Below are 13,951 nucleotides of genomic sequence, written 5' to 3' on the forward strand. Positions count from 1 at the left end.
TCAGCCAAAAAATGGTAAAAAAGAACAATATTGTGAAATTCCTGTTTTTTTTTTTTTTTTTTTTTCACGTTTATATAAAGGTGAAAAAAAACGGGAATTTCACAACATTGTTCTTTCACTTGTAAGAATACACATTTAAGTGCTGTCAAGTAATAATAATATCTCTAAGAACATACATTTTTTTAAAATCTTTTTATTCATTGATTTTGTCACTCACACAACATATACAGTAGTATATACTCAACAGATAGACCTACCGCAGCTCGTATGTAAACAAATCACACGCGGCTGGGTTGATGGCTGATTTAGTCACGTAGACAGATCCTGACAGCTTTTAGTTACAGCGTTCAGGAACCGTTAACTATGCACTAAATTAATATTGTTATTACTGGTAAAGGTACCGGACATTTTCTCACTAGTTCCCAACTCCCAACATGCACAGTTGCACATGCACACACATCTGTGCAACTGTCATTGTACGTAGGCTACGTCAGCGTTACATTATCTCATCCCATCTCACCAACAGTTTAATACTCGCACATCCAAACGTAGTCGGAAAAGGGCCTCGATCGTCTTCTTCTGATCGCATGAACGTTCCGAAACAACAGTCGCGGTCATAAATCAGCCGCTCACGAACCTTGCCATTGCCGCCAATTGTCCACTTTGTATTGAAATGTCTTCTTTTACTTTTCTTTTTCTCATCCTCATCTTTTTGTTGGCTGTTTTGTTTCAGCTGGCCTCTTTACCCCAGTAATGTGCCGCCACATTTCAGCTAATGTCAAACGCAATGGCGGACTTAGTTGAAATGTAAAAATCCTAATGAATCACTCAATTCTCATTGGCTACCTGCCAATGTGGCAGGTAGATTGACAGTGTTACCCGCCAATAGGAAAATTCACCCGCATTTGTTAATTTCAGGCCCTGCCAGCCAGTGTCCAAAGGTTGTTTGGAGAAAATGGTGATTTTTGGCCTGTTCCACATTTCAACCTTCTCAGCTGATTGCAAAAAATTAAAATTCATAATTTGTTTGATAGTTTATTTCAGTGCAAATCATTTAAAAGAATCATTTTTTAAAACAAAATATCCCCCCCAAAATGAAAATGTTTGTGTTTTCCTCCCACTGACAAAAAATGCAAAATTCCTTAACAATAACATCTTTTCAATCATGATACAGTTACTCTCTCGGAATTATTTAACCAGTATTTATTGGAATGGTGCAATGAATGTGTATATATACAGTATGCTTGATTTTGGCTCATGAGACCTGCTGCTTGTCACAGTTCCGTGTATCACTACCTACACTACATGTCCCATCATCCTCTCTGGCTCACACCTGCACTCACATCATTATCCACACCTGCCAGTGATCATCATTATCACAGCTGTCTGTCCTTGTCTGGTCATTCCTGCTTGTCTGTTGTTCTTTGTCCAGTCTAGTATGTGTTTGGAATAGAGCCAGACCGATATATCGGCAGGCCGATATTATCGGCCGATATTAGGCATTTTCCAAATTATCGGTAGCGGCAGTTATAATGGCCGATAAATGAATATTTCAAAAATAAAATAAAAACGGACGAAACACGCTTGAACCATGTCATGAGTGTTGGAGTTGTATAGTTTGTCCACCAGAGGGCACTCTACAGCGTCCCTGTTGGCAACACTCGTTGAGTTGGTGACGAGACATACATTGCTTGAATAACAAGTAAAAGAACATCCGCATCAGTTCTCTTAACTCAAATAAGCATGACAAAATTTGTGACTACCATGTCCAGTTTTGCTGCTGTTAAATAAGCAGAGAGTGAAGCGGAATTAGCTAGTAATAGTTGCGTTACGTTGTTACAGTGTAGTTGACTGACTGTCCTTTTAACTTTTGACAATGTGACTGAAGTATTTCTTTAATAGCACGCGACAGTTATAGCAATGAGAGATAACATCTCTCCTTGGCCTGTTATATTGAAAATGTATGATTTACAATTTGCAGTATGACATAATCCATTGCTAAATTATGGCTCATCATAGACTAGCTAACCACAAAGCTAGCTAATGCCACTATCATCAGTCTGTTCTGTTGTGAAAATATTAAAAATGCATTATCATATTATTTTAGTTAAAACTCATAAATAACTACAAATAACTAGAGAAATCTGTTAATGTTTTGTTGCACGTTTCTGAAATAAAAAAAAATATTAAAAAAATATCGGCCGATATATCGGAATATCGGATTTTAAAACCAAAAAATATTTGTATCGGTATCGGCCTTCAAAATCCTTTATCGGTCGGGCTCTAGTTTGGACTAGTATATTTTATCACCTTGTTGGTCATTAAATTTATCTTGGAGACTTTTCATCCTCATCTTTGTGCCTTCATCGACAGAGCAACACTGTTGCTGAGTATGGATAGTACAATATTTTTTTCAGCTTTAGTTAAAATAATAAAGGACATGCTGCTGCAAGAATATTTTAAAACTTCCCATAGCAAATCTCTACAGCTGGTGTATATAACATATATAAATAATTAATTCTAATTAGGATATTTATTTATTATTTGACATTTATTTTACTCTCAAGAGCCAGACTTTTTCTGAAAGTTGAACATCTTTTTAACTGTTTTTAAGATTGTCAGGCCTAATTTGTACCCTGTATTTGGAAAGTGCCATATACAGTATGTTAGGCAGCAGTCTGAGGACTTTTGGCCTCCCGGGGAGCAACCTTCCAGTGACTCATAACTTTTCACTGTACCGCAGTGTCAGTGCTTTCGGGTTTCAGACTGTGCAGCATGTGGTGACAACTGAAGGCAACGGCGGCTCAGGAAAATCATTAGATTGTTTTTCACGTTAAGGTTTGGTGCTACAAGCAGGGCTCAAAGCCCTTTGCAGAATAAAAGACAGAGATTACAGCGCTCCCAATATTAATGACTGTTGCACCACATGCAGCTTGGGATTATGATAAAGGGAGGAGGGGGAGAGGATAAAAAGGAAAACATTGGACTGGCTGAGGAGGATATTGTATTATTTGTGTGCTTTTGAAACAAGTGATACATTTATAAATACCAAACACACCAAGGTTTTCCAAAGGAGACAAATACATAGCTGAAAATCCATTTACAGGTTCTTTTTGACTGAAGTTAATAACTCATGTTCATGTTTTTTTAAAGGCTGATTTGTAAAGGTAAGATCTGACAAATCAGCACAGAGACAGGTCAGCAACGTGAACCCCAATGCTAATCAACGGTAATGCTTCACAAAGAATGTCGCATTTTGACGTCTGTGACATTTCGAACAATATTTTTTATTACAAAGTGGTCAAGCCTTTTTTCAAAAGGACCTAATGAAATGTGTCAGTTTAGTGTGTTATCAAAAGACCAACAGACAAGGACGACTCAAGACCTCAGCGTGATGCAGAAGGACAGTCAGTCATGTGCTGTTTTATCTATGGCAGACAGGGCCTGATTTATGCATAGGCATTCTAGGCACGTGCCTATGCTCGCGCGTCTCCTCAATTACAATGAGGAGAAATAATATATATTTTCAAATTATTATTTCACTACAATGGAGAAGATGGTTTTAGTCTAGCATTTGTCGTCGAGTCATAGTCAATACTGTGTTAAAAAGCCTGTGCGTAGCTCTTCATCATTTATAACATGAGATTTTGGACAAATTACAGAAAAAAACTGAGCACCAATGTTGTGAGTTTACTTTCGCCCATGAGACCCCAATTATGTAGTGATTGGTACTCATGTCAACACTTAAAGGGATAGTTCACTTTGAAATTAATTTTTGATATGTTTTAGCTTACCTCAAGGGCATCCAAGATGTAGGTGTCTTTGTTTCCACAGCATTTTCAATTTTGACATTTTTTTGGTCAAACCGTTTTTGTCTGTCAGTCCTATAATGCAGTTTTAGAGGGTCCACCTCAAAGAGCATGCACAGAGAAGTCAAAATTAAACATGATTTAATGACTCGTGAATGTAAGTACACACTGATGGCCTAAGACACGAAACGAGCGGTTTGAGTGAGAAAACGAACAGTATTTATATAGTTTTTACCTCTTGTTAACAGCCATCGAACTGATCTGAATCAGATGTCCAACTGAACCGTCTCTAGACGTTACGCCGAAAGTGATCTCTCGCACGTCTACGTCACGCATTGTTTACACGGAGATTTCGGAAGTTTTACCTTTCACTAAACATATTTAGATATACGGGAAATCGCAATGGAAGACTATTTCGATATAGGCACCCTTTAGCGTCAGTTAGATGACGCTATCGTAGTGGTCTAACCCTAACCCTACCCCAGACCTAAACCTACCCTCGTCATCTAACTGACGCTATAGATAAAGCATCAGTTAGATAACGCCCTAGGATAGCGTCATCTAACTGTCGCTAAAGGGTGCCTAAAGCGTCGGATGTTGACGTAACACAATCTCATCCCAAGAAGTCATATAACTGACGTCTTGGGACGTCTTTTGACCATACGTCAATATCCGCCTTTTTAGGGCCCCCTTAAACGTCGGTAGATGATGATCCCGGGCCGTCATACAACTGATGCTTTACCTTTAATGTCGGTTGGTTGACGGGGTAGGTTTAGGGGTAGGTTTAGGTCTGGGGTAGAGTTAGGATCCGATGACGTCATCTGCCGACGTTTAAGGGGGCCCTAAAAAGACGGATATTGACGTATGGTCAAAAGATGTCCCAAGACGTCAGTTATATGACGTCTTGGGATGAGACTGCACTGGTTGACGTATGGTCAAAAGTGTCAGTTAGATGACGCCTTGGGATGAGAATGCATTGATGGCGTTGACTTCTTCCACTGGTTGTGCCGCGTGACAATGCAATGGGGAAAGGAGCCGGACTCCATTTCAACAGCTCTGTGGGATGCTGATATCCTGGAGCCCCAAAGGGTCCTAAAATCTGGAACACGTAGATGAGGCCCTGAGGTACGTGCAAAAGGTCCTTAACAATTTGGAACACGCAGACGAAGGAACCTTGAAGTGAAGGTTTGCTCCCCTGAGCTTAAACTTTGTTGCAAATGCCTGTTTGTCTTTTGCCTCTCTGGGCCAGACACTCAAAATTTGGTCAGTCCTCTTTTGTCTCTTTGGGATGGAGACTTGAAACGAGCTTTATCTGTTATTGTATCGGTGGACGAAGACTTTAAAGATAGTGTTTGTTAATGTATCTTTTCTTACAGTCTGGAGGCTGCAGAACGTTGTCGTATCTGTTGCTGTCTCACAAGCTGTAGAACCAGATTATGCAATCTGTTGTCTCTCTGGACGAACCGTTGTATCTGATATGTCTCGCCCCGAAGGGAGACTGAGAACTTGGTTGATCTGTTTCTGTCTCACCTTCGCAAACCCAAGATTCAGAACAAGTAGTGTCTGTTGCATTTATCCCTTCCCTATGAGGAGGAGATTGCAATTCGGCGCTTCTCTATTCCAGTGGTGTGACTGGCTGGTGGCATCAGAGGGGGCACATACAGGGTGGCCAACCCTTCAAACTCATTTGCAAACTCATTTGCCTAAAGCATACAGTTAGAAGACATTTAAGTGTCTTTAAAGTTTTACCAATGCATTTCTCACTTTCCAAACCACCACCAGAATACCTTTGGCAATATTCTAAACAAATAGAGTCCAAACAAGATGCATTCATTTGTTCATTTATTGCTGAATTTGTGTAAGATCTTGCACTACAAATAACTGTCACTGAGAATAATCATTTCTCTGAGTAAGTATGACATGAATGTGTGTAGTTTACGTCAGCAGCATCACTGCTGCTGCATCCGGAGGTCCTGAGGAATTTTGATGGCAGTCACAGGCTAAAATCTTAGGAATTAGTCTCTAGATTGGGGAAAGGGGAAAAAATGCACGTCGTGGACCAATGTGAAGTCTTGTCCTTCCTGGTCTTGGTTGCAGAGGCCTTCTACTTGCCCTCTAAGAGGTGGCTGGCTGTTATCATAGCATCTTTATCTGATGTTGTTTGACAGTTGTTTTGTGTTAGTCCACCAAGATCCAATCACTGTACTGAGAGAGGCCCTGTCATAAAACTGGGCCCTGGAATGTGCTGTTCACCACAATAGCTACATTAAACTTTATAACCTGTTAGTTGATGAAAACGTAATGAACATCTACCAGGATACAAGTATAATGCGAATAAAACATGTATTTCTGACATTCACTGTTCAAAAACCTTATATGAGCTTGATTTTGGTACATTGTTAATAATATAATGGCACATGCAAGTGTCTGATCATATAAAGCCACAATATCAACTCAAAAATCTCTCTCTCTCTCTCTCTCTCTCTCTCTCTCTCTCTCTCTCTCTCTCTCTCTCTCTCTCTCTCTCTCTCTCTCTCTCTCAGACTTCTTAGTGGGTTGAAAGCTTGCTGGTAGTTGGCTGATTGCTTCGCTCACAGGCACCATCATAGAAATAAAAAAGGAAGACAGAAAATCAAGTCGTCAAATCAGCTCAGTTCAAAATGATGGTTTGAAGCAGTGTGAAATTAGAAATACCATGGCTAAAATATGCATTCTCCACCATAATACATTCAAATTCATATTTAGCAGTTTGGATAATCACTATATCAAAAACATTTTATTACAAATTATATTTTTTAAAATATAAAACAGTTTTATATTTTATTTTAATAGTATAGGCAATCACTCCATGTTGTCTCTAAGCATTAGAGAGCATTTCCCTGCTAAATGTTACAATGCTTCATTCAAACATCATGCTTCATTTGCATTACAAAACATGAATAATTTTTGTAGGTTTTACACAACTCTGCTGAGTACAACAGAACACAATAAAGCTTCCGATGCACACACAACAATAAAACCAGCAAGTACGGTTATCACTGCGATGTAAAAGGAATACTAATTATATCTCTCTGGTAAAAAAGTCATATCAGCTCACAAATCCACAGCCAATCTTATTATCCACCCAAAATCATGAGATTAGGACAGATTTTTCATATGAATTCCCTTGTGGAACTGGCGCCTAAATCTGTGGTCTCCTTTAATGCAGAATATAGAGGTTGTGTATATCAGGTTGTGGTCCAAGTTGAAGAAGGTATAAATGAGATCTGAAACATAAAGAAACATCTGGGAATATGATGACATTGATTAGGGATGTAAGATGATGTTTTTAACAAGACATTGCTTGGGACATTGGCTCCCCTGCCAAAGGAAGAGCATTGGAAGCTTTACATATCTACAGTATATGATAACCAGTCATGGACACAGCTGGATTAAAGTGTGGGTTAACTTAATAAATAAATATGTTGAAAACCTAGAAAAAAATGTCTATGGTTATAGAGTTAAGTCTGTTTCTTTTTTTACAGTCGTTTTCAATAGGAGCAGCGGGCCTGTTTGAACTGACATGCTGCTAAAGTGCATGAGGAGAGTTAAGAGGATTACTTTTGCAATTTTAGATTCAATGCATTACTCATAATCCTGGGGTTGTCGGTGGCCAAATTGTCAGGGTCGAAGGGGGACCTCTCTGCGTGTGTGCCTGAAAGTGCCTGAGAGTGAGGGAGTTGTGGTTTAAAACCAAAAATCTTCATTTTGAAAGAATTTTCAAGTTGTTTTTCAATTACAGTGTTTGGCAACTATTGGCTTTTAACCATAAATATCTATATGACTTGTGCACTATACATCAAGGCTTACAATAGTCAATACAATAGATTTGAATGCCTGTCAGGCTAATTTTTTTGTTGATTTTTACTGATGATCTTGAGAGCTTGAAAATCAGATGATTTGTGAATTAATCATTCATACAGCTTTTGTAAAACAAAAAGTAATTCTTTCCTAAAATGGACATCATTACTTTTCTCATGAACACCCCAAGAAGAGCAAGAGCGGTTGTCAGTATTTTCAGTGAATAACCACCGGGTTCATTCATGTTCATATGGATTGTTTAATGATAATTTGGTGATGATGTTGGGTCCTATTTGAAGTGTCATTCATTGTAATTGGCTGGAAAAACATAATCAGGGTGAGTAAATTATGGGAGAATGTATATTTTAGGTAAAATATCCCCTTAAGATTCCAGTCTCTATATGTATAATGTCAAGGTATTTTTGGCACGTACTCTTCGAGATGAGAATCATTCACTGCAAATTATTGATGATGACAGTAATGATGACAGTAATTGCTGCCATCAAGAAACACGATTACAACACTAAAGTGTTGCTGGGTCCTCTGGTATCGACCATTAACACCTTCCACAAGAGTAAACAGAATCAGTTGCTCAAGTGTCCACCATTAGTTTTAATAATTGCCTCTATGTGGCTTTGAATGCCTTCCCAGGATATTTCAAAATCATTTCCCAGAACACCACAGTGAGTACTTACAAATGACCCAAAGATTGTTTTCAGTCCTAATCATTTTCACAATTCATTGGCACTTACGAGACACGCAGGTGAGCCACTACCATGTGGATTTAATTAAATTACAGAATCAATGAATCAATCAGCATTCGCCATCTGTTTAAGGACAGATGGTGCTATAAATCAGAGATTGGTAGGAGTGCAGATGCTAGGAGAGATCTCAAGATTTTGGCATGCAAGACAATACAATTCTGACAAGTGATTGTATGTATTAAAGGGATAGTTCACTTTGAAATACATTTTTGGTATGTTTTAGCTTACCTCAAGGGCATCCAAGATGTAGGTTGTCTTTGTTTACGCAGTAGTTTCAATTTTGATATTTTTTGGTCAAACCGTTCTTGTCTGTCAGTCATATAATGCAGGTCTATGGTCACCACCTCAAAGAGTATACACAGGTGACTCGTAAATGTAAGTACACATTGATGGCCTAAGACACCAAATGAGTGGTTTGAATGAGAAAACGAACAGTATTTATATTTTTTACCTCTTGTAACAGCAGCCACGCACAAGTGATCTCTCGCGCATGTACGTCATTCATTGTTTACACAGAACAGAGATTGTAGGTAAGATGGCTGATTAAAATGACACTAATTTGCGCTTATCCGGGATGTTTTTAAACCGTTGCTAAAGAAAACAATTATGTATGCTTACGCAAAGTCATCCGGGAGTGGTGTGTTTTCAGAAATACCCAATTTACACGCGTGAGAGATCACTTCCGGCGATTGCGCAGACCGAAGCGCCTGCGCCCTCAGATCACTTGGACGTGGCTGTGGTAATAAGAGGTAAAACTGTATAAATACTGTTCGTTTTCTCACACAAACTGCTCATTTCGTGTCTTAGGCCATCAATGTGTACTTAAATTTACGAGTCATTAAATCGTGTTTAAGTTGGACTTCTCTGTGCATGTTTTTTGAGCTGGTGACCATAGATTTGCATTATATGACTGACCGACAAGAACGGTTTGACCTAAAAATATCAAAATTAAAACTACTTTGGAAACAAAGACACCTACATCTTGGATGCCGTTGAGGTAAGATAAAACATACCAAAAATTTAATTCAATACTTTTTCTGGCCTTGTACCTATGGCACCTGCATCACTCTCTGGGTCTTCCACATGGCCTGCTGGGTAATAGTCCACCAACGCAATAAAGTCCACACCTCAGTGGGCTCTGCAAAAGTGCATATCGAGCGGCATAAAATGACATGCACACAACACTGATACCAAACTAGAAATATTTGCTGTTTGAATCCACTGTATATCATTTAGCATTAGTTCATATTTTAAAATGTGCATTATTACGTAACGGCGATATAATATTTTATTAATAATTTGATGTAGCTTTTATTTTTTATAATTTCAGTTATAAGATGTAATTTTAGTTTAATTTTGGGTAATTTTGTCAAACTAAAAAAAAAGTTTGCTAATTTTTTAGTTTGTATTTATTTACATGTTGTAATTTAGTAGCCAAGGCACCTTTTTTTTATCTTTATTTTACCGTTATTAACAATTTGGATAGTAACAGTTTTAGATGTGGTTAATAATAACAACTCTGTTACATTACATAACCTTTTTAGGGAATACTATGACTAAGCTTTCTCTCAGACTGAAGCAGACCGACGTACGTTTAACCTTCACTGCCAAAATATACTGCATATTCTGCAGCCTGGCTGAGAGTACCCACCATATTAGCTCTAAAAATTGACAGGACACCAGGCTCATTATTTTGAGATGCTGATTAAATCGTTAGCAGGGGCAGTTCAATGACTCAAGGAGGATGAGTGTTATCACTGTCGAGTCAGATAAGCTTACGGAGTGAAAATCAGACACCGAAAGAAACTGCTGCTGCCTGACGGATGACAAGGTGTCCATTTGCATTCTTCCCTGTTACTGAACCTGCCAGACATTGCAATGACTAATAGTAAATGATGGACAACAGCTGAGTGAAATGAATATGATACAGAATGTATCTCGGCACTATATTTATCGACATGGTGAAACATTTATTTGACTTCGTATAGCCCAGCCGTGGCATGTTACAAATTGTGTGAACGTGGAATGTGTACAACATTATTAGAACTTGGTGATCTGAGATAAGGAATCTTAAACAGAGTTGTGGGGTTGAGCTGTAATTTAAACCAGTGATTTGCTATTAGAATTGCTCAAATGCGGTGTCTAATCCTTAATAATAAACTATTAACGTAAATTAAATTTGCAATTGTACAGTTAATTGCAGGAACAACAATGTGTGCTATTACTTTTCTGAGCAAGACTGTAAATCTTTTTCATTGTGTTCATTTTCCCCTGTGAATTTCAGTTTATTCTGTCTGTTTTAAATGTATAGTTCACACACACACATATAGGTGTGAAATATTCTCAAAATTATTTGCATATTCAATATATTCTGTTATTATTTCAATGGAAACTTATCATTGAGAGTTACTGTGAGTAAAAATAAGTTCAAAACATCCACTACTTTAATTTATACCCTATACTGTATATGTATGTATGCACGCACACAGAGTCAACACCATCTAAAGCATTGAAGTCTGTCACGGAAAACATGAGCTTATTGATGTGATCCATTTGATTAGCCATTTTAGTCTAACTGTAACTCCTGATTGTAGACTTCACTATTTATTTATTGTATACGCAGGGTTATGTTTCTACTTTTTCCTTTTAAATTTTAATGGTGCCGCCTTCAAATATTTAGTAGTAAGCAAGCTGTAACCTACACAAAAGTAGTGTTCTCGACCCTCTATATCACTATATCAGAGTACTGCCTATTTTTTATTAGTGCTAGCAAGCAACCACTGGCATCCACCTATAACACCTTAGAAACCACCTAGCAGCAATTCCCCAAAACCACCGAGAACACCATAGCAATGCATCAAAACCACTTAGCACAGCCCTGGCAACCACTCACACAAGCACTGTCAGTGAGTTTTACACAGCCATAGTTGAAATTGAACGCAAACTGGCAAATTATTCACAGTCCACCAACTGGTAAATCAGATTTTTTTTATTTAGCACACACACCATCCATTAGCGTTTTCAGTACACGAGCAGCTTATTCTCACCCAAATTACTACAACAGTGAAAATTTCTGTGCATCACACTTTTCCCTGCACTTCCACACTCATCTTTGATTGCTGATGTGTTTACACCATTTTGTTCCTCTTAATTCAGGTGTCATGTTTTCCTTATGTCTGTATTTGCCATCAAGTGTTGAGTTACATTTCATATATGATGATTCAGAGACCCTGTTCATCTCGCTGGCAGAGCTTTACCCATCATCTCCCATGTACTGGCAGCCTCATTAGAGAGATGAAGCCTTACTGTAATGAGAGAGCTTGAATGCAGGTCGCTCTGTGTCAGCTGTGACTTCCACCGCTAAACAAAACACAGACGCGCACACACAAAAAAACATAAAAATATAGCTTTGAATGCCAGGATGTTGTGCGCTGAGGAAAAGACAAAACTAGGCCATCTGTGCTTGAGCTGCAATCACTGCCATTTTATTAACTGTAAACCATCTTGCCATCCCTCATTCTCTCTCTCTCTCTCGCAGGAGTTATGGTCAGTAAGGTGGCAGGCCGCTGCACTCTGTCAAGCTCAGAGTCTGACTCGGAGTCCGGCGGGCCTTCGCTGGAACAGAGCGGAGCAGACTCGGTACGCAAGCGAAACAAAGCCCTGCAGGTGCGCTTTAAAGACATCTGCGAGGCGCAGAATGAGGCCGCCCATCGAGGTGCCAGGAACCGCTCTGTTTCCTGCAAGGTCATCCACCGGAGGTACATGACCATGCCGGCACGCCGTTCCATCCCGAATGTCACCAAGAGCACAGGTGTTCAAACCTCACCCGACTTGAAAAAGCGCTACCAGACTTTCCCCTTCGAGCGCAAGAAGGGAAATGTCATCAAACACACCGCTCTGGTGGAGAACTACCCGGATCAAAACAACGGCTTTCTCAGTGACGTGAAGGGTGGGGAGCAAGCGGAAAGGTGTGACGGACGGGTGCAGCAGACCCGAGTGTTGCTCCACGCTACTCCGCAGGACTTATGCGCCGGACCAGACTGCTCGGATGGAAAACTCTGCCCTGACCCGTTAGATACGGTTTCCGATCGGTCCGACTCGAGGAGAGACGCCAACGTCCCGGGGACTGGGGCCAAGCACAAAGGATTATCAAGCGAGAGCGAGGCAGGGCCAGGCCGGCAGCCCAACTGTGCCTCCTCAACCACACCGACTCAACCTCTGCAGGTCAGGGGTGACTGCTCAAAGATTTCCGGCCCTATTGCATGGACGTCTTTGACACAAGTAGAATGCCTGGAGAGTCCCCCAGGGAGCTGCAAACGCAAAAAAGACACCGCACAGCTGAACGGATTGCAGGGGCAGTCTCAGGCTCTGCCTCATTCGGCGAGCTGTGCTTCCCAGGCCCATGTACATGCCCACTGTCACAGTAGCCAAAAGTCTGGCACCGCAGAGACCAGGCAGGGCACAAGGGGGCAGATGATTGCTCTACCCAGGGCTGATGGTAATGTGAAAGCCAGGCTTCAAGCCATGGAGGCTCTGATCAGCTCCAGTCAAGAAACCATCAAAGTGCTGCTAGGGGTCATTCAGGAACTGGAAAGAGGAGAAGCACAGCGAGAGGGGTGAGTCACTGTGTTTATGTAACACATTTACTATTCATCAACTGTTTTTGCGCAGTTTTTGTGTTTCAGGTTTGTTTTCTCAATTTGAAAAAGGCAGCATCACATGTACGTGTTTACAATATATATCTGTAACTAGGAATGCATCAATTTGGAAAATTTTAGCAGAGAAATTTTCAAAACGTATTATTAAAGTTTTTGAATGCTAGGATGTTCTCTAAAATAAATATAAAAACCTAAATATTGAAATCAATCATTTTAAAGGTTAAGTGATTTTTGTCATCACAACATTACATGGTACAATATGAAAAATGGATTTTCATTTTTTTAGCTTTAACTTTTTTTTAGCAAAGGTCATTTAAATGTAAATATACGGAACATAAACTGATATACAGCATATTCAATATCCGAAGAAAAAACTTAAATATTGGAGAGTGACCAATATGGTGCTGATATTTTGTGCATCCTTAACTTTAAACAACTTAGCAACTCAAGTAAAAACAAAACAAAAAACAACCTTTGTTGCAGTGAAATTTAATTATCAACAGATCTTTTCTTATTTGTTGTGAGCTACATCCTAATTAAATGGATTATTGAAAATTAAAAAAAGAAAACACTGTGGATTTGATGAAATTAATTGGTTATGTTTGGATCGAGGGAGAACTGAATGTAAGCTTGCAGACAATTTGCAAGAAAGCGGTGGCAATTATGCATGGACGTTCTTTTCACAGTGAGATCAATAACTTGCTTTTCTAAAATAAATAGGGTGAATTTTAGTTTTATGATAACTTAAACTGAAGACTTTGTGTTTAAATAAAGTTCTTTAACAATACAATATGTATTCCTTACATACAATATTTGCTTTAAAAGCTCAGGCCCACTTGTCTAGACTTCCATGTTAAGTGTAACAAGTTGTAAATAATCT

General features: G+C 39.2%; 1 protein-coding gene across 2 annotated transcripts in view; it reads left to right on the forward strand.

Annotated features, from left to right (window-relative positions):
- Positions 1-13,951, forward strand: part of insyn2ab (inhibitory synaptic factor 2Ab) — a 95,350-nt gene that overhangs the window by 54,835 nt on the left and 26,564 nt on the right. For both annotated transcript variants that reach the window (XM_089120436.1, XM_089120435.1), the window contains exon 2: positions 11,952-13,029. In XM_089120436.1, the coding sequence (XP_088976562.1) occupies positions 11,957-13,029 (1,073 nt within the window). In that variant the 5' untranslated portion in view covers positions 11,952-11,956. The remainder of the gene's footprint in view (positions 1-11,951; positions 13,030-13,951) is intronic.

Source organism: Pimephales promelas, chromosome 15, assembly GCF_988280905.1.
Source record: "Pimephales promelas chromosome 15, fPimPro1.hap1.1, whole genome shotgun sequence".
NCBI lineage: Eukaryota > Metazoa > Chordata > Actinopteri > Cypriniformes > Leuciscidae > Pimephales > Pimephales promelas.